The 20,336-nt window shown below is 39.7% G+C and overlaps 1 protein-coding gene across 1 annotated transcript; it reads left to right on the forward strand.

The window, feature by feature from the left end:
• Positions 1 to 7,448: 7,448 nt before the first annotated feature.
• LOC122825160 (terminal nucleotidyltransferase 5A-like) lies at positions 7,449 to 13,499 on the forward strand. The gene is made up of 2 exons (XM_044106312.1): positions 7,449 to 8,517; positions 9,848 to 13,499. Exons 1-2 carry the CDS (start codon positions 8,092 to 8,094, stop codon positions 10,661 to 10,663), a joined length of 1,242 nt encoding a protein of 413 aa, XP_043962247.1. The 5' UTR covers positions 7,449 to 8,091; the 3' UTR covers positions 10,664 to 13,499.
• Positions 13,500 to 20,336: the final 6,837 nt, after the last annotated feature.

Below are 20,336 nucleotides of genomic sequence, written 5' to 3' on the forward strand. Positions count from 1 at the left end.
AACTACTATTGCATTTACAGACACTGCCTCCAGATGAACTGTGACAATAAACTATCCATAAACATGTTTCATATTCATTTTAAAAAGTTAAGATCTCTGCTTGAGCAAGACGTGTTCAGGCCCTTATCTTATGCTGAATAATTAACAAATTAGAGACAGCATCTTGCATAAGTTCAGCTTTGTCATTCTGACAGTTTGATAAGTAAATTTTAACTTCTGTGGTACGTGCTGTTTTCCGAAAAATAATTCTTTACATCTACAACATCGCATCTTTAGCGTGCTATACATTTTCCAGGAGCTCTAAAGCAAGGCTTACAAGGCTGTGCATCTTGGTGAATCCCATTAGCAGCTATGGAAGGAGTTTAATTGGGGGCTTACCTTACTGAGCGCGCTCTTCAAGGTTGGCTGAGGTCAAAAAAGGTTACTCGCTGAGGCCGGGTTAAAACTGATTGGAAATACTGCTGAGGTCTGTCTCTACCTGGATATTTGTCTGCAGACCGTGTCTGCACTTGCTACATTTACAAATATGACAAACCAACTAAAAGATGCTTCGTTGAAATGGTGGACGGTGAAAAAAACTCCATCAAGTTACCTGACTTGTAGCTTCCAACTGTGAAATTGGTGCAAAAATTATATACTTTTGTAGATTGTACAAAAGAAATTTGTCGTTTAAGGTAAAACACCAGCAGCTGTGGTTGCCAGAATTTTACTGCATATAAATGGTGAGATTCTGGCAACCACAGCTGCTGGTATTTTACCATAAATAAGAGATGTCTTTTTTTATTCTACAGTGTATAATATATTTGGATTTAGATGAAAGATCAACACAAAAGAGTGAATGAATGTGTAGTTATACAAAAATGATGCATTGAAAAAAGAAATGGATGAAAAACTATGCATTTTATGAAAAGCTTGACTGTATAGCACAACAAGAAATATCTATATGCACAACATGCACAACAAGAAATATATATATGCACCAAATTCGGCAGCTTTGGAAAGGAGAGCAATAATCATGGAAGCAGCCAAGAGGCCCATGATACTTCATGAAAAGTTGTGGAGACCTTCAGACGAGGCAGGAGAATCGGCTAACAGGACAAATATGAGTTGTTAACTTTTAAAATATCCAGTCTTTATGCAAGACTGATAAGAAGAAAGATGGTCATGGGAGGAAGAAAGTCACGTCTGTGTAGGAAACATGGCTAGCAAATGGAAGGTGGTGCACTGATCAAGTGAGATTTAAATTATTTTCTAAATATTATGCGTGATTGACAACTAATACCACACATCAGCTAGATTGCACCAGCTCCACCATTAAGCATGGTAGTTGGCAGCAACTTATTGTGCCAATGTTGTCTGTAGCAGGGAAAAGAAGACTAGTCTAAGTTGATGGGAAGATGTATGAAGCTGTGTAATCTTGGAAGAAAGCCTGTTAGAGATTAAAACAATTTAAAACTGCAGAAGAAGTTCAAATTTCAGCAGGACAGCAACCCAAACATACAGATAAAACTGCAGTGAAATTACTTATGTTAATTCATTTTTACGAGAGAGCATGGCCCAGACAATATTCAGACTAAATAATAAAAAAAAGATGCCAAAACCTTAAAATATTCACCTTCATCCATCAACAAATTTGGCTGTACTAGAGGTTTTTTGTTCCAATCTGACATGATTCCAGTTTTTTATTTTCCAAAGCTGATAGAGACATACTTAAAATACCCCTAAATTACATTCTGTACAAGTCCCTGAAATATGTGGGTGTAACATGACAAATTTGAACATATTTCCATGCATGTGACTTATTTCAAAGGCACCCCACAACCACTTGATCTCGCAGATAAATTTTCTTCATCAAAATGTGTCAAAAAGCAATAAACTAACACTGATGGCATTTAAAAAATGCTTAAGACTGTTCTTATAAAATGCCTTATGAGAGAGATTTCCTCCAGTGTGGTGAATAAACTAACATAAACCATCTGAAATCCAGCTTTCATTATGCCTCTTAGCAGGCTTTCTGTGGCTCATCAGAGACTGACAAAAATAGCAAACAAGAAAATATAGACAGGAAACAATTAGGAATTTTGCAAATTATGTTGTGGATAATAGAACAAGTGGAAAACATAGGTATGACCTTGTTATTTTGGGATAAATGACAAGAGGTAAATCTTGCTTGGAGTTGCTTCTGAGTGAGTGTGTAAATCTAGCTGCTGCCTGCACACAGCAGCTAGAAAACCCAGCCCTGCACTCAGACTAACCTGAAAACCATCTGTCCCATCACCGAGCCAAAGCAAACACACCCAATAATCTAGCTAACCAAATAGACACTCATGGTGTTGGGTAGCAACAAGACAGCATTTCCCAGTGGTTTGAACCTTTCTCAGTTCAAATAAAACTGCCTCTCTCTTTCTCTCTCTCTCTTCGCTGGTCCTTCTTATGAGATCTAACTTACACTAAACGTGTGTGCAGCTGTGCATTTAACACCACTACTGATAAATTGTGCAATGTCATGTACTGAAATTTGCTGTGTTGTACCCCAGGAACCAAAACGTCTACCATGAAATCAACGTATCTGCCAGCCAAGTGTTTCTTATTCTAACAACTAAGTCAGTCTGTCTGGTTTCCAGTTAAAGTATCAAACACCCTAACCCTACAGCTCACTGATAAATGGCCGTGGGACCAGTATATTATGTGCAATGTCAGCTAGAAACTTTAATGTGTCAATAAAATCTTGCTTCACAGCACCATGTGTTGCAACATGTAGCCTGTTGGGTTAAAGAGTAGCAAGTTACACCGTTTATTTATACTCATATAGGTGTCAACTGATAATAGCCACTATGCTGAATTTTTATAAAATTTTTATTTTAAACTGGCAAGCTTGTGTTGCCCATCATTACGGTTTTATATAAAACAAAAATGAAAATTAGTTAGTATGCTATTATGTCTTTTACCACATGTGATACTACCTGCTTTGACAAAACGGTTCAGTTACTGAGATGCCTCCAAATATTTTTAAGTCATGAGTCATCTGATCAGAAATATAGAACAAATCATGCATGCACACGCACCCACACCTAACGGAGAATTTAGGGAGATCATTCATGACTAACTGTCAAACTCCATGCAAAGGCCCCAGACTGGGATTCTTGCTGCAAGGCAATAATGCTACCAGTTTGCCACTGTGCAGCCCTAACAAATTCATCAGGGTTGATTAAAAGCACGATGCTGAAATTCAATGACCAAGCAACTCAAATTTCAATGAGTAGAAAATGTCAATAGTGTTTGGTCTGTTTCTAGCATCACTGCTGATCAACAAACTACCTGTAAAGTTTAAGAGAGCTGATCTCTCTTGGTGCATTTCACAGTGGTAGTAGGTCGCCTTGAAATACTTGCAAAAACAGCTTTTTATAAGTCAGTTATTGTAGGGGAGAGATTGCTTCACTTCTCTACTCAGAGATGCAACAGTTGGTGTTGACTTCAACACTCTCATTGCCACCTCAGTCCTTCCAGAAAGCACACAGAGACGGCCAGAAGGCATAAAACCTGACTTGGAGGGCTTCGTGAAAAAGCTACAACCAAGCCCCTGAATGTGAACAGTGTGGAGCTGTGAGAGTTAAACAAATTTGTTTTCTGTTCTGATGTGTGATCGCTTCTAGACTAGAAATACAAGCAGTAAAAAAAAACAAAAAAAACTTTTCTCACATATTTGAATACATATTTGGCTCCTGATAGGCCCATCGGACACTGCAGCTCTGAATGTTATCTTGCTACGCTGAGATGCCGATGGTTCTTATCAGCATTTCTACTCTACAGAATTTCACAATATTGATTTTTAGATCTTTTGCATGCTTGTAGCACCATGGACATTCTGAGAGGACGTGGAGAAAAAGTGCTGTCAGAAGTTTGCAACTTTGTTCAGCTGGACATTAAGATTTCTTCACTAGATTAAGATCACGGTTAAATGTTGGCACGTATGCACAGCACAGTAATTTAAATCCAGACAAAAGTAGAAGGTGTTAAGGAAGTGAGATGAGTGAGGGTGGGAGGAAACAGTTGAAGCATGTTTGTCTAATGAGTTCACTATAATCTTATAATGAACTCCCACGTGTAATGATAGTACAAACAGGGATGGACAGACAATAAAAAAGCATCCTGTCAGAAAAGGATGGTGGGAGGAAACTGGGCTTTTTGGCAAAATTAGGAAAAGCTAAGATTGAGAAAGCTAAGAGCTCAACCTAACAAGTCCTAGTCTGCCTTTCTGCACACTCAAAGACATTTACATATCGTCACTTTGTGTCTCTGTACTTGTTTTGGCACCCTGACAAGGGGTCTGCCTGAAAATCCCCCTTCAATCCTCTGATGTCGTCAGACATCAAGAACCAAGCTGGTGTCATCCACTTGGAGAGTCAAAGGTCAGGAAGGAATCTGCTTCATGGTAAGTACCCAGGCACTAAGCCTGACACTGAGCCAGTAGGTGAATGGAGAGCATGTCACTTGTGACTGGCCTGCTGTTCTTTGCTGACCAAGAGATGCACTGTGTGTGCTTTCTGGAAATAGTGAAGCAGAGCATGCATAGAACTTAATGTTCACAGTTTGCAAGGTGCAGAAGTGTATCATTTTGATGCGGCTTCTGCTTATTGGAACTCACTGACCAGACTGACAGGTACAACAAAGAAGTGAAAACGGCTGCCATACACCTCAGCAAATAAACATATACAACTGAAACAGAAAATAGCTGCATTGAGCCTGACCTACATGCCTCAAGACCCATGGATTATACATCTTAGTCATGGCATTATGGCTTCTATGCTGAGTGAGTGAACTTTTGTCAGATCTCGCATTCAGCTAATAATTTAACAAACATGCATGTCTGGATAAATTGACACTTTTCGGTTAAGATTTTTGAACAAGGTTGTGGCACAAACAGCAGCCCATTAAATGTTAAACGTGAGCGTGCATGCGCCTCTGTGCATATCTGTTTCTGCATGAACTTTGTGTCACTGCACAGAGGGTAATCCACAATAAGCTGGTTAATGGGCTCGTCTGCAGTGACGCAAATATACTCACCAAGCTTTGCACTGATGGATTCTGCATGACAACTAACCTGCATAGACTTTGGCCCACACGCCTATATATCAATGAGCTGCTTGGAGCTGCAGCATCAGAGAAGTTCATTGCAAGCGTACGGTTTTATTCATGTATTATTTAGATTTATTTATTACATCAGGAGAATGTTAGTTTGAAGTGTGTCCACGGCAGCTTTTCTGCAAATTTTTGTTTTTTAAAGAAAAGTTTTTGGTAAACTGGTTACCAAAAACCCTAATTTAACTCTAAAGCACTCTAGTGGCAAGTGGGCAGATTTAAATGGCACTGTTGGAAGGTAGACGCAAATGAATCAGCTGATTGGAAAAAGCAGCAAACTGAGTGTGTCATCTTTGCTTTATCTCAAAAAGAAGTACACTTTAATTTTTATTCATTTATTTTTTTTTTATTTCTGGTATAAGACAAAGCAGACAGGTGTGAATCTGGAACACATGCTAGTAGCTAGTTATTTTGTGTTTCATGTTGAACTTTAAACAATGGAACACCATCTATTAAAACTTAATTGTGAATGCTTTTTTAGATGTATAAACTATTGAACTATGCTAACTCGGTGATCAAGCTAATTACAATCATTAATGCAAAGCAATAATAAGGTGGCGGTTTTTTGTGTGTATTAGCTGAAGCAACGTGTTCACAAACAGAAGTTGTGGTAATATAAACATCCATCCATTTTCTATACACCCTTTGTCCCTAATGGGGTCAGGAGGGTTGTTGGTGTCTATCTCCAGCTAACGTTCCGGGCGAGAGGTGGTCGCCAGTCTGTCGCAGGGCAACACAGAGATATACAAGACAAACAACCATGCACACACACACTTACACCTAGGGAGAATTTAGAGAGCCCAATTAACCTGACAGTCATGTTTTTGGAACGTGGGAGGAAGCTGGAGAACCCGGAGAGAACCCACGCATGCACAGGGAGAACATGCAAACTCCATGCAGAAAGACCCCGGACTGGGAATCGAACCCAGGACCTTCTTGCTGGAAGGCAACAGCTCTACCAACTGCGCCACTGTGCAGCCCGTAATATAAACATGAATGATTAAATAAAATCACATTCTAAAAGGAATACTTAGTCCATAAAATACGTGATCAAACATATACCGCACTGCACAGAGATTCATAAAAACAGTCAATAAAATTCTTACTCTGTGAAAGCACAAACAATTAAGAAATATTAGAGCAGGGATCCCCAAGTCCAGTCTTCAAAGGCTACCGTCCTGCAACTTTTAGATGCATCTCTGCTCCAAAATGTCTGAATTCCCCCACCAGCATCCAATCAGCTCTGCAATAGGCTGGTAATGAGCATTTTATTTGATCCAGGTGTGTTTCAATAGAGATGCATCTAAAAGTTGCAGGACGTTAGCCCTTGAGGACTGGACATGGGGACCCCTGTATTAGAGATTGTGCCAAAAGAAGCAATCTCCCAGAATGCCTTTCAGCAAGGAACCGCCACAGAGAAGAAGTTTATTAGTTTGTCTTCTTTGCCTTTGTTGTGTGTCTTTTTGTTTATTTACTGTGACTATCAATAAATTCTACATGCAAGGTGGCCATTTTGTTTTTTGAGTTCAAGGCCAGGCAAGTAAGAAATCTCTTAAGTGTTTATCAGAGGAGCTTTTTTCAGCTTAAACCTTGAAAGTGTCAGCTTTGAGTAAAAATGTCCTACTTATCTAAAGCAAATTCGGCAGTGCCGACAGATAGGAAACACTTCTGTGTTTATGCCTTATCGGAGCTTTTTTAAAAGTCCGAGTCCTGTTGTTCTACTGGTTTAGCCGCCATGGAGATACTTGAAAAGTACAACACTGAGTGAGGTGATTGAGGACCCCTGCATAGATGACCACTAGAGCGACTCGGCCACTCAACGATTAATTTAAATAAATGTGTAAAAGATAATTGCTCTTTATGGGGCTTGCAACTCATCCGCCTCGAATATGATAAAAAAAAAAAAAAAAAAAAAAGATGTCAACTGGAGCAATTGGACTCATAAAATGAGACCCATTGTGGTCCTCATACATTATAAACACAAGTGAGAAATAAAACTATAATTTCCCTAATTATGACGCACAATGTAGAACAAGTGGGTGAGAGTTGTCATTAGTTCATTTTTGTTAAGTGATGGACAAAAATGACAAAAGTGGCACAAAATTTAAAGTTTAAAAGTTAGATTCTTTTTTTTTGTTATAATATATATTTTTTATTATTAAAACTTTTATTTTATTTTACTTGTTTATTTTTTACTGAGGCCTGCTGTTCTGTGTCACTACATCTCGGTGCCTTGTTCTCAGACACGCCTCGATCCTCGGACACACATCCGAGCTGCGGAAGGCTATTAGTAGGTGTGAGCTGTCAATCAGCGCGGCCCGCCCAGGTTCTCCGCAGACGGGAAGCGCTTATGGGTTTCACAGCCTCCCCCAGCAGCTGGGCAGTGGGACCGCTGTGGCTTCGCGCAGGACCACCAAACGACAAAAAGGGCCAAAAATGTAAAGGATTAAGCAGCTTTGCCCCGCTTGTTGAAAGTATGTGTGCTTTGGAAGCCTTTAAAAAATGAAGAAAGAAAGGAAGGAAACAATGCGTAAAGTTGCAGCTGCGCACCACCGACGTTCATTAATCTGTGCGTAAAAGTGAGAGACACTGAGGGGAGAAGTAAAACTTCGGCGGGGGATTTTTATTTCTTCCAGCGAAATGGATGCGAAAGGCTGAGAAGGAAGGAAGGAATTATTATTATTATTATTATTATTATTGTTGTTGTTGTTGTTATTATTTACTCTGATGTGGAGCGTTAAAGCTGCTAAAAGGGACACGCTCTGTGAATCTGTCCGGTATGCAGACTTGAGGTAAAAAGTAGGACATCGCCGCTCTACAACTTTTTCCTGCCATGCATCTGTTATGATCGACCTCAGCTCTTAGGCTCTCTGATGCCACAGCTCCAGCGGAGTCTGGAGTCACCTTTTACCGCTTACACCCAGCAGTCTGCCTCTCACCATCACTATCGGCATGGACGAAAGCGTTGAGAACTTAGCTGGCAACAGCTGCGCGGACGCGGAGAGCGTCGGCCTCAGCGTGCTCAACTGGGAGCAAGTGCAGCGGCTGGACGCAATCCTCACGGGCTCAATACCCATCCACGGCCGGTGGAGCTTCCCCACTCTGGAGGTGAAGCCGCGGGACATCGTTAATGTTGTCCGTAGCCGCATGGAGGAGAAGCGGATACATGTCCGGGAGGTGCGCCTGAACGGATCCGCGGCCAGCTACGTCTTGCATGAGGATAGCGGTCTGGGATGGAAAGATTTGGACTTAATATTCTGCGCGGACCTGAAGGGAGAGTTGGAGTTTCAGTTAGTAAAAGAGTTGGTCTTGGACTCACTTCTGGACTTCCTGCCTGAAGGGGTAAATAAAGAGAAGATCACACCTCTGACCTTAAAGGTAATTACACATCAGCTCTTGCACAGCAGAACTTGGAGAAAACCAGAACTTTTCAGCTTTTCAAAAAAGATCCTGGAAAATCTAAACTTTTGAACGTAATGCCCCTAAATTGTATTTGAGTATGCCTCACCAAAGTATAGGGTTGAGTTTGGCCTAAACTAGAAGCCTGCACATTTAAAAAGGGGGTTAGTTTCCAGTTCAGACAGGATTCTGTCTAATCCAATTGGAGCCAGCGCTACATTAATCATTCGGCCCTCAGTTACCTGGATACCAAGGACTACCCTGGCTACTAATGGCCCACCAACAGATGTGATGTCAGAACATCATGACTAAGATTTTTACCTGCACAAACAGAATAAATGTGGAGTTGCAGAAGCTGCCAACAGCCAAAAGTTTGTCAATTTCTTCTCCTACAAAACATCTGATTGATAAAACCATAAACATAAATATGAACCTATGAGTCAGATTGGGTGTAATAGGTGCTGGGGAGAAACGTTTGGACTACTGCAATGGCTGAAACTACATTGCAGCTGAGAAGGGGAGTACAAGACAGGGAGACGGGTTAGTGGGCCTCCGGGATGGATTAAAGGAAGGTGGATGGTTTTCAAATATTTTAAGAAATTTTGTAATGTGTACCAGGAGAATTGATTTTATTGAAACCAAAATAAAAACAAAAGCTACACTTGGTTGGAATACTTCAAAAAAGTAGCATTATTTATTACAGTTTTCCTTTTATTTTAATGTAATACATAAATTTAAGCGAACACGATCATAAAACATGCTATACATTTAATAGTAGTTTCAAATAATCGTGCAGAACATTAAATCTCTTTGCCTATCCAGGGCCAAATGTCAGACAATCCATTTATACTTCCTGTAGCTTCACGATTATATCTTTTAAAATTTTTCTACTTTAAAGAGGGATTTTTACAACCCAAAGTAGTTCTAAGCAGCTCGATTTGTCTTATTTTTAAGTGTCAGATAAGTGTAGTACTAGTAGTAGTAGTTGCCTTTTTTCAGTCACCTGACCAGCAGTGCCCAGCAAGGAGAAGGGGCAATGTTGGATAGGGTCATAAAATGACTTTGAATAATAACTGTGTTGAAACCTTAACTCCTAACCTTAAAATATTGGTAAGCAGCCTAATATTAAGTTTCCAACATAAGATGATTTTATTAATATACACTTTCATTGTTATTTAAGTAAGATTATAGACACTATTGAATTGCCTTCTTTTTTTTCCACTGTGACCTCAATGACCCATAAAAGTGCCCATATCAAAATTTTCCATCTGTGTCAACGGCTGATTAGTCTCTATCTCTCTGTTTCTAGGAAGCTTATGTTCAGAAGATGGTGAAGGTTTGCAATGACTCAGACCGCTGGAGTCTTATCTCGCTCTCCAACAACCACGGCAAAAACGTGGAGCTGAAGTTCGTGGACTCTCTCCGCCGGCAGTTTGAGTTCAGCGTGGACTCCTTCCAGATCCGCCTGGACTCCCTCCTCCTCTTCTACGAGTGCTCCGAACACGCCATGGCCGCCACCTTCCATCCGACGATCATCGGCGAGAGCGTCTACGGAGATTTCCCCACTGCACTCGATCACCTGCGGAAGCGGCTCATCTGCACCCGGAGCCCCGAGGAGATCCGGGGAGGCGGCCTCCTCAAGTACTGCCACCTGCTGGTGCGGGGTTTCCGCGCGGCGTCCGACGCGGAGATGAAACTGCTGCAGCGGTACATGTGCTCCCGCTTCTTCATAGATTTCCCCGACGTGGGTGAGCAGCGGAGGAAGCTGGAGTCCTACTTGCAGAACCACTTTGTGGACCTGGAGGAGAGGAAGTATGACTATTTGGCCACGCTGTATGACGTGGTCAGGGAGAGCACGGTGTGCTTGATGGGACACGAGAGGCGTCAGACGCTCAGCCTCATCTCGTCGCTGGCACTCCGAGTCCTGGCTGAGCAGAACGCCATTCTCAACGCTGCCAATGTAACCTGCTTCTACCAGCCGGCTCCTTATGTGTCAGACGGCAACTTCAGCAACTACTATGTAGCGCAGGTTCAGCCGATCTACTCTTGTCCACTTTCACCTTCCCAGCAGTACTTTACTCCTTTGCAGCATTCCTGGTACGCCACCTGGATGCCCTGTAACTAAACTTTCCGGTTGCCCATGTAGTTTTGTGGAACTCATGTCTGTATGACAAGAATGCATCTTCTTGTCTTTAGTATGAAACGAAGCTGTTCCCTGGGTCAGGGTGCACAGAGAGAGAGAGGACTTCAAACTGATTGGTTTGTGGGTTTGGTAGATCAAATGTCTGTAGAGCCACGAAACCCTTCAAGGTATGATAACTTTGTTAAGTTTCCACAGCTTACAGGAAGTTACATGCACATCTGAGCACTAAAAACCCCAGAATATTCACCTTATTGAAACTAAGGGCATCAGAATAGCCTGGTGAAAATATGGATTCATTCACACTGTTTCTTCTGCTCTGTGCATGCGTTGGTGTGTTTGCATGCGAGTGTGTCTGTTAGTGTGTGTAAGTCTTTACGCAGGCAATGCAAAAAAGAGGAACTGGGTACTGTTTACAAATCCAAAGATCTGCTTTAATGCTCAAGTTTTCTAAAATTTACGCAGTAAAAAAAAAAAATAATAATAATCAACAAAGCAATGCATGTTTTATTTCTGTGCAGGAATTGTTTTAAAGTGCCTATACCAAGCCAAAAAAAAAAAAAAAAAAAAAACATTTTTAGGATTCATCAATATAGAAAAGTATCTTGAACTTAACTTGATACTGAATGTATTTGTGGAATTGAAAAACATTCTCAAGGCTGAGTCAGGTCTCTTACACTGAGGGAGCTTTGGGAGCAACCCCCTTTTTTTAAACAAGGAGTTTCTGAAGACTCTGCTCATCAGCACTTCTGCAGTGCAATTGTGTTGTGATTACCAAAGAGGAAGTAACATCATAATCTCATTTTCTACAGAAGTCGCTTGACGGGGGGATGAGGGCAGGTTGGATCAAAATCTTAAATAGATTTCTATAAATGATAGCCGAAAGGAAGAGGCTTTAATGCGAAACAGCAAATATGAGACAACATAATAAGTATCTAAATTAAAAGGAAAGTGGATTAATGCATGTAAACAAAAGGGATATGATTTAATTGCTTTGTAAGAGACATAAAATGGTACAATAAGAAACACATGCCCATTTAGTATAACTTTCATCAGTGCACTTCTCTTATTTTTGCTCTGTAATGAGAATGCATTTAAATAAGTCAACATGGTGGTATTTTTACAATGCAAAAAGTAAATGACAGTGAATGTTTACATGTATGTAAAGGTACAGCTGGATAACCAAAATGTTTTAAAATAGCAGTCAAGCAAAAGATCTGAAACTAACTAATACGATACACTTTCCAAGCATGATTTAACAGGAGACAAAGCAAATGAGGCAGAGCCATATAAAATTACACTGGAAAGTTGTGAAAACATTGTGAGTTTCTACAATCACATTTAAAATATTTTCTCCCAATATTTAGCAGTAAATGACTACAAGTATTGAACAATTTAGTACCATGGGACATTTGTTGCACTTGATCATCTCAGTACATCTGGCTCTCAGGAACAATCTGCAGACAGAAAATACAAAAAAAACAAACAAAAAAAAAAACTATTTTTTATATCAATCAGTGGAACAAGTTCAGAGGCAAAAATGCTTCTCACCAGACAGCAAAGTTTAAGGAACTGCATTTATTCTGCCATATAGAAAGTATTCATTTAAGTCATTTTTTACCTGAATTGTGTTTTGTAACTGGCACTATCTCACTGAGACAGTTTCTCAAAGGCCAACTACAAATTCATATTTGAAAAATCAGTTGCAAATTTCATAATGCATCTCTCTCTCTTTTTGGCAGTACAGCTACCACTGAATACAGGCAGTCTCATAAGCACAAATGCTTCTCTTAATAAAACCTGCCCATTACTAAAAAGGTAAATTCAGTGCAGTAGTTACACAAAGGTACTGCAGTTGTACTGCTGCTAACACACAATAGTTACTGAAACATATTATTAAATATCAAAGAACCAATGTAGAAAAAAACTGTCCAGAAAGCAACAGTAATATTCTTTTTGATTCTGCCTGGTTATAGGGTTTGGCAACATAATCACAGACAGACAGATAGACAGGCAGCCAGACAGAGATCATAGGTGATCTTGCAAAGATCGAGAGCAGGATTTGAAGAAATGGTCTGCGTATGTAAACTAGCAACTTCATAAGCTTCACTGCTAAGTAGAGAGGTAAAAATAAATTCCTGATTAAAGGAACAATCCTGTTTCCTTTTAAGTGTATGTTTACGTTTTCTCCTGGAGACAATTTTTGCCTCCTGGCTTGTTTTTCCACCGACTTAACCTTATGAACTGAGGTAAAACAAAGATTAAAATGGCCCCATGACATATGAATGCACTGAAAAAGACAAAGAAGAGTCAGGATTTGAGGGCTTTAGCTGAAGAAGAGGATGTTTGATGAGTGAAAAAAGCGCGTAGCACGCTCAGTGACGCGGATATTTCAACGGAAACAACTGGCTTTGGTCCTGTGCTGGATTTGTCTGACTCTCATGAGAAAAACACATATGCAGACATTCAAAATTTTAAAAAGCACTCTGCAAATTATCCAATACATGTCAGATCTCCTATTTTTATATGTTGCGATCTCTATTTTTGTACAGAACGTGTCGGGGCTGGTGTAGCAGGCCGTGTGATGTATGTTTTTTTTGTGTAAGTTTTACTTCAGCTGATGAAGAGCAGCACAGCTGATTGGAGGTTTTATTGAATTAAAGTACATGTTTTGTTGTATTCAGGTGTGTGTGTGTGTGTGTGTGTGTGCGCGCGCTCTGAGGTCTTGTGGATTTGTGCTGTTCAGACAAAACTGATGATCTGACAGCTGTTCAGGTGTCAAGTTGATTGACTTGATAAATAAAATCAGAAACATCAAAAATGACTTGTTTCATCTAAAGTTTTCTGTTTTTTTTCCTTACCCCTTTTGAATTGCTCTTATTTGTTGACTTGGTTGCTCATAGAAAGGAGGAGAGGCCACATTAAGTCAATGCTCTCAGGTGCCCAGAAAATCCCCACTTTCACTGCCAGCTACTGACAGCTGAAGGATTTCCCCTCCAGAAGACGTCACTGACGAGCGTCAGCCGGTGTCATAATGCCATTTGCCAACTTCCTTGGCTTTGACTGAATCTCAAACAGCAGGTGGAGGGCACGTTTATGCTAAGACCTTACTACCAGGAGAGCCTTGGCCTCCAAGAACACATGTTGGCCTGCTGAGTGGATCGGATCCAGGTCTGCATCATCTAATGCCCTCAAGCCTTGACCTCCAGCTGTCACTTTCCCTGCTGACGTTGAGACAAATGTGTCTTTTAGCCTCATTCATCATCAGGATCTATTTTTTTGTCTTTATCACTAAATAATAATAATTCATCCACTTAGTGTTTTACATCTACACCATAACTCTATTTTTTCTTTTTCTGAGCTCACCTAAAAAAAAAAAGTGTTTTAAATATTTTCTGGATTTGCTTCGGTTTCATCTTTCCTTGCAGAGGTTTCTTGATTTTAAGCAGAGAAGATGGGAGGCGAACAGAACCAGTGTTATCCCTGTTAAGAGGGAGTGAGTCTCTAAATATAGCCCCACCCATCTCAGCTAATATAAGGATATTAGCCCATCTACAAAAAGCTGATTAGCTTCCCCGTACAAGTATGTACTCACAGCTCTAGCTATAACACATACCTGTCCCACCTTCTGCCGTCTTCCAGGCTACGGTCAGCAGAAAGATCCAAAAATAGAAACTTTGTCAACTTCCTTTTCAAACGCTTTAGGAGGAACTGACAGAGAGGGACCGAGGCCTTCAGAGAGTTGCACAATGAGAAACGTTGACCCTTTAACACAGTTTAACCTAGAATGCAGAACTTTTAACACTTTTCGAGTCTTGACATGTGGGCTTTGGTGAGGAAGTGCTCTGCGCAGGTCTTGGAAAAACAAAAAGTTTTCACATTTTGTAATTTTGCAATCTCAAGCCTAATGTATTTTATTGGGATCTTATTAGACCAACACAAGCTAGAACATAATTATGAAATGTAATAAATACCATCCATGCTATCGAAAATTTGCACAAGTGAAAATCAGAAAAGTGTGCATATACTATGAAACCACTAACACAAAATACGATCAAAACCAAACCAGATCTTTCAGCATCTGTATTGCTGTTCGAAATATTTTCATTGATACAAATGTAACTTCAGTTATAATAAAACCCTGTAAATGTCTTTCTGGATGTTTTTACAGGTAAAAGTCAAATCAAGTCAGGCTGCCAATTTACTTATTCGGATTTCAGAAAAAATAAACACAGGAAACAAGTACCACCAAAAGGGACAAGCAAGACATTCAAAAACAAGGGGAATTTTGGATGTTTTTAGAGAAACTATTAGGACACTGGAAACAAATGACTCTATGTGTCGAGACATGCAGACACACATGTACACACTGGGGGTCCGGCAGGGTTACACTGGAGATGAACCAGTTGGAGCAGCAGCCGGGGCCAAGAGTCCGTCCAACTCAGCCAAGCTGGGGTCAGAAGCCATGGAGTAAGTCAAACAACTGCAAGATGAGACTGTGAGAAACTGCAATTTGTGTGTCTTGCGCATGAACTGAGCGCAAGAGATAAAGAGCGGCATGCATATCTGCAACTGCGTGTTTGTGTTACTTAAGTCTAGCTGTTGGCCTAAGACATCTGTAGATGACGTTGCTTTAAGAAAACATGAATCTGAGCCGTATGCTAAACTTGATCCTCTTGATTATTAGGCAAGACAATAATAATAATAATAATAATTCACGCTTGGAGAGCTAACCCACCTCCAAGAGATTTTCCATGACAACAAGTGCCAAACAACCGAGTGGCTGGAACAGTAAATCAGATTCATCCATTATGTTAAGTGTTTGTGTCTGGTTGTATAAACTGTTTGGCCAGTTGGACCCCGGCCGGCACTGGAATACAGAGTCGTTTGTTCCAATGCAAAAAAAAAAAAAAAAAAAATCAGCCGCTAACAAGAGAAAAACACTGCAACCTGACGAACATCCAAAGCAATTATTATAACTTGTTGTTTCCTTGTTTGTCTTAGGTGAAAACATCAGGTATAAATCTACTAATTGGTCAGAATGAGAACAACAGTGTTTCAGCTTAGTCTGTTTGTGTAGATGAAGTTCAGGTTCACTCAGTCAGTAACCATAAAAACATGCTAACAGCCACATGAGAATAATAGATAACAGAGCAGCCTGTTGTACGTCAGAATTACACAATGCAAAATGAACAGCAACTTTTTGACAGGTATACTTGTGCGCTCATACTTGTGTGTGGTAAATATATCTGCATGTAGATACACTCCTTTTTTGACATTTTCTTTTGTTTTCTCTACCTTAGCTTTAAATGTCAGGATAAAAGTGTGTGTTGGAATGCCTTCTTGTCTAAATATTTTTTTAAACCAGTTTCAGTCTTACTAGGTGTTTTCTGTCTGTCTATTAATTTCTTAATAAAGGAATTTAGTGTCTTAGAATAGATTGCTGTATTTGCTGACTAGGATTTGTATTATGTAAATTAAGCACATTTTATTCATGCCTCTTGCTTTGAGTGTGATCTTCTCGAAATGTAAGACTCAAGACACTATATCAATGTATATATATTTTTGATATTGTTTACACTTGTTGGCCTATTTTGTTTTTACCAAAGGTTAAGTGGAAAAGCATAACATGTTCAAAAAATGCAGAAAATCCGACTCTGTCTCATCATTTCTAAGACTCTCAGCAAATCCATGCCACAAATTTAGTTTAATTTGACTTTTTTCTACATTTAACCAGACAATTTTTTTGGCACCTAAATAAAGCAAAGTGGTAGTTAAATAAAACAGTTTTACAAGCAATTCAAGCTGCATTGGAAAGGTGGAATAAGCAAAATGAAAAGCAACCATTAGACCCGAATGTCAATTGCAGATCTCGAGGGAAAAGATTTCATTACAACTCCACCCAAATCCCTTATTCAAAAATAAAAAACATGTTCTCTTTTGTTTCAGCGTAAATGCATCACAAACAACTTAAAGTGATGTTCGCCAGCATAAACTATATCATGACTAATAAAAGCACAGAAATGTCAGTCTGGGCGAGAAAGTGTTTTGGACTGGCTGAAAACAAACTAAACCTAAAAGCATGGTAAAAGTCACTCCAGATGTACTCCTGTTTTAATGCAAAGTGACTGAAAACACATAAAAAATGTAGGCTGCTAAAACGAAAACAGTAAAAAAAAGGACAAATATCTATGTAGTTCGTGAACAAATCATTTCAGTCTTCATCATTACCAAATGTGTGGTAGGAAAAACATTTTATTGCTTATCGCTGGTACAGTTTCTGCTTATCATGCGGCCTCATTTGTGTTAGCCACTGCAACATAGCAGCTTAAATCAACAGGTTTGAGCAAATACTTACCCCCATATGAGCCTTTAAGTGCACTTAAAAATTTCAACATTTAGAATAAACATGCTTTTGAGTTGTAACACTTCTGCAAAAAAGAAAAAAGATTGTGGGTGATGGGTCAAATGATCATGCAAGAAGATTAGAAACATCCCGAGCAAGCATTACAAGAATCAGGTTTGTTTTTGTGTGCACGTGCGGACACATCAGCTGTTTCTGATTACAGCACCCGAGGAGATGTTGTAATCTGAAATGGATTCCTCCCAGATGGTAAAGAAGCAAGAAATAAGAAAACAAATAAACGGGATCAGGACAGAACATGTCATTTGGTTACCAGGGTCACCCTGGCTATCTGAAAATGGAGCGAGATGTCTCACTGTGCAAAGCGCCCACTGGCTTAGTCAATCATGGAAGTGCATGTGATCCATTCTATCGGTGGCAAACTGGTTATGTGGATGGCAGAGGGCAACACCCCTCTTTAAAACCCTTGACATTCTCACACATATTTTTTTTTCCAAGTGACAAATAAAGCAGTGCTTGAGCATAATTTGCCCATTTTTCAACTGCCAAGAGAAGTGCATCTGTAACAGGTCTCCTTAACCTTTGGTACAAAAGAGGCATTTAGGGCATATTATTGCTCTTCTGTGGCCTTGAGAAAACTGTAAATATGATTCATACACAGACAAAGCATGAAATTGTATTGATTTATTTCTTTTTCCTGAGCCCAGAGCCAGCGGCAGGATAGTTTTCATGGAGAATTCTCCATCAATTAAAACAATGGGTTGAGTGGCAGTCCAGTGAGGCCCTCTAACACCACAGGTAAATCCTATGAAGGGAAAAGGGGCTTTACTGCTCGCTGCATCCAGCAAGTCTTTCATAAACCTCTTTATCAGAGAATGTTGTCCAATTTATGGTTAACAAAAGGGTATATGGCATGCTAAAATTACAGTTAAACCTATTTAACAGGTGAAAATGCCAGGATTCGAGGTACCTTTACCCAAAAGGGTATCCTGTTTCCTGGAGCAGCTCTGCTTAGGAAGCTGGAAGGAGGGTCACAAGGTTCAGATTCTTTACAGATTGAGTAACAGACCTGTAAGCGTTTTGGTAATTGGAGGCTGTGAAGTGCTGCATTTTACTCACAAACTATTGCTCCTGCCACATCGAGAATGAAGCGGCACTTCTGCTGGAGGTCACAGGAATTTTGGAAGTGCAACCACCTAGTGGTTAGAAAGCCCCATCACTGCCCACACGTCTTCACTGCTTTCTCTTTCCAAGCTGGGGTAATCTAGTAATCTCACTCTGGCTTGTCCTAAAAATCCTTAAATTCCTTCAGAAAGGACAGGATGGAAGGAATGAACCACTTTATGAGAGGGTAGGATTTTACCATGATAAAAGTCTCTCTCCTCACCTTTGTCATCCAGCAATTTTTGCCACACAAAGACAAGCCTGGTCACAGCTCACTTGTACACCTCTGCTGTGTTTGAATTGAAGTCTGCCTGTGATTGTAGTTTGGCATTCAGTCAGTGTTGGCCATGCTCCCAAATACTGAGCAGCTAAAGTCAGAGTTTCTCTCTTTTCAGTGGAGCCTGGTTGTTAATGGCGTACACAATTTTTGGTAAGCTTCAAAGCGTAGATTCCTTCACGACCAAACTGGCACCTTTCAAACATCACGGCTAAATATTAACAATTGGGTAAAATCAGATGCAATCATTTAGTGCTTCAACAGAGTCCAGACCTCCAGCAAGCAATTGTTTCTCAAAAAATTGAGGGTATGGAAGCGGGGGAAATTATACCCATAAATCAAATAGAACAAAAAAAATATTTAAAAAATATCTCTCATTAGAATTTAACAAATAGAAAGAATTTAAGGAATCCCAATCGACACAGAAAACACCTCAGGTTACTAGGATACATGTTGCGGGTTTCTATTTGTGTATCTCTCTGTTTTTCACCTTGTGTGTTCATATGTGTGAATGCTGGTGTGTCTGTGACTCCACAACTGTTCAGGGGGCAGAAAACCCAGTTGCACACATCCTGGTTAAAGGATTATGATGTTCTTTCAGTCTCCGCCCAGGCCTTCTGCATGCCTGTTCACCTGAGCTATAATCATAGTCATTATCACTTTGCAGCAGCAAACACACCTGTCAGCTCCGAACTTCTGCCAAAACCACACCTGCATGTGGCTAAGTATGGCTTTGTCTCTATCTGAGGAAACAGAAAGTTAAATTTGGCCTCTTGAAATGACATGTGGCCATGTTCACGTCTCATTTTACTTCACCATATATCATCAGCTGTATGACAATAGTTTATGTTTTCTCGCTTCCTGAAGCATCTTTGATACTTCTGATGGTATTTGTTTGATATTTATGTTTTTGTCTTCTACTAGCTATCCCAGACAAAGCTCCCCAAGAGTTTAATTGCTATTTCAGGATCTTAACAAAATAACCTTAAGATGTTGAAAGCAAAATATAAATCAGCCTTCACCTATGCTAAAAAAAAAATTATATGAACCCTTTATATAAAATAATCTTTCATTAAAGTAGGAATAAAAGATTTATTTAGATTTATTTATTTGAGACAAAAATCCTCTACTGGTACCAGAATTTGGACCTCAAAAATGTCCTACAAAGTAAATGGATCTTAAATATTTTTGCATCTAATTCTGAACGACTTCTTTTCTTTTTGCTTTGCATGCTCCATAAATACGTAAATGGATAAGATCAATAGATATCTGAAAAAGTTAGATAATAATTGTTTGTATATTTGTGGTAACTCCTCAAAGGAAACAAAAGAGTAACCTGGGAAACACACACTGTTGGATCAGATGTTCTTTTTAGTTTGCCACCTATAATTTCTCTGAATTAAAAACCAATTCAAGTTGAACATTTGCAACACAATACATGTATCAGTTATTGGCTTCCAACCCTAAATTTTAACATCTGCATGTGGTATAGCTGGCACAGAAACAAGGATGATGCCATTTTTTAAATTTTTATATATATATATATATTTATATATCTCCCATGATTATCGGAAAATATGTATGTGTTACAATCTTGCAGCCATATGGTGATGGTTTGGCTTGGCAAGTCATTCGTCCTGTGCTTTTTTGTGGGGGAAGTTTCCACCCACATGGTTTAAGTTTGGCAAATATCTCCTCATGGTAAAACTGGGGAAACAACTGTGGTTCCTTGCAACATGGTTAAAAACTTTGAAAACTCCTAGTTATATTGAAGCGAATGTCTCTTGTTCAAAACAAAAAAGTAACAATCAAACAAGATAAAGAGAAACTTCTTGGCAATGTTCAGGACAGAC

The sequence above is a fragment of the Gambusia affinis genome, linkage group LG22, assembly GCF_019740435.1.
Source record: "Gambusia affinis linkage group LG22, SWU_Gaff_1.0, whole genome shotgun sequence".
In the NCBI taxonomy this organism is placed as follows: Eukaryota; Metazoa; Chordata; class Actinopteri; order Cyprinodontiformes; family Poeciliidae; genus Gambusia; species Gambusia affinis.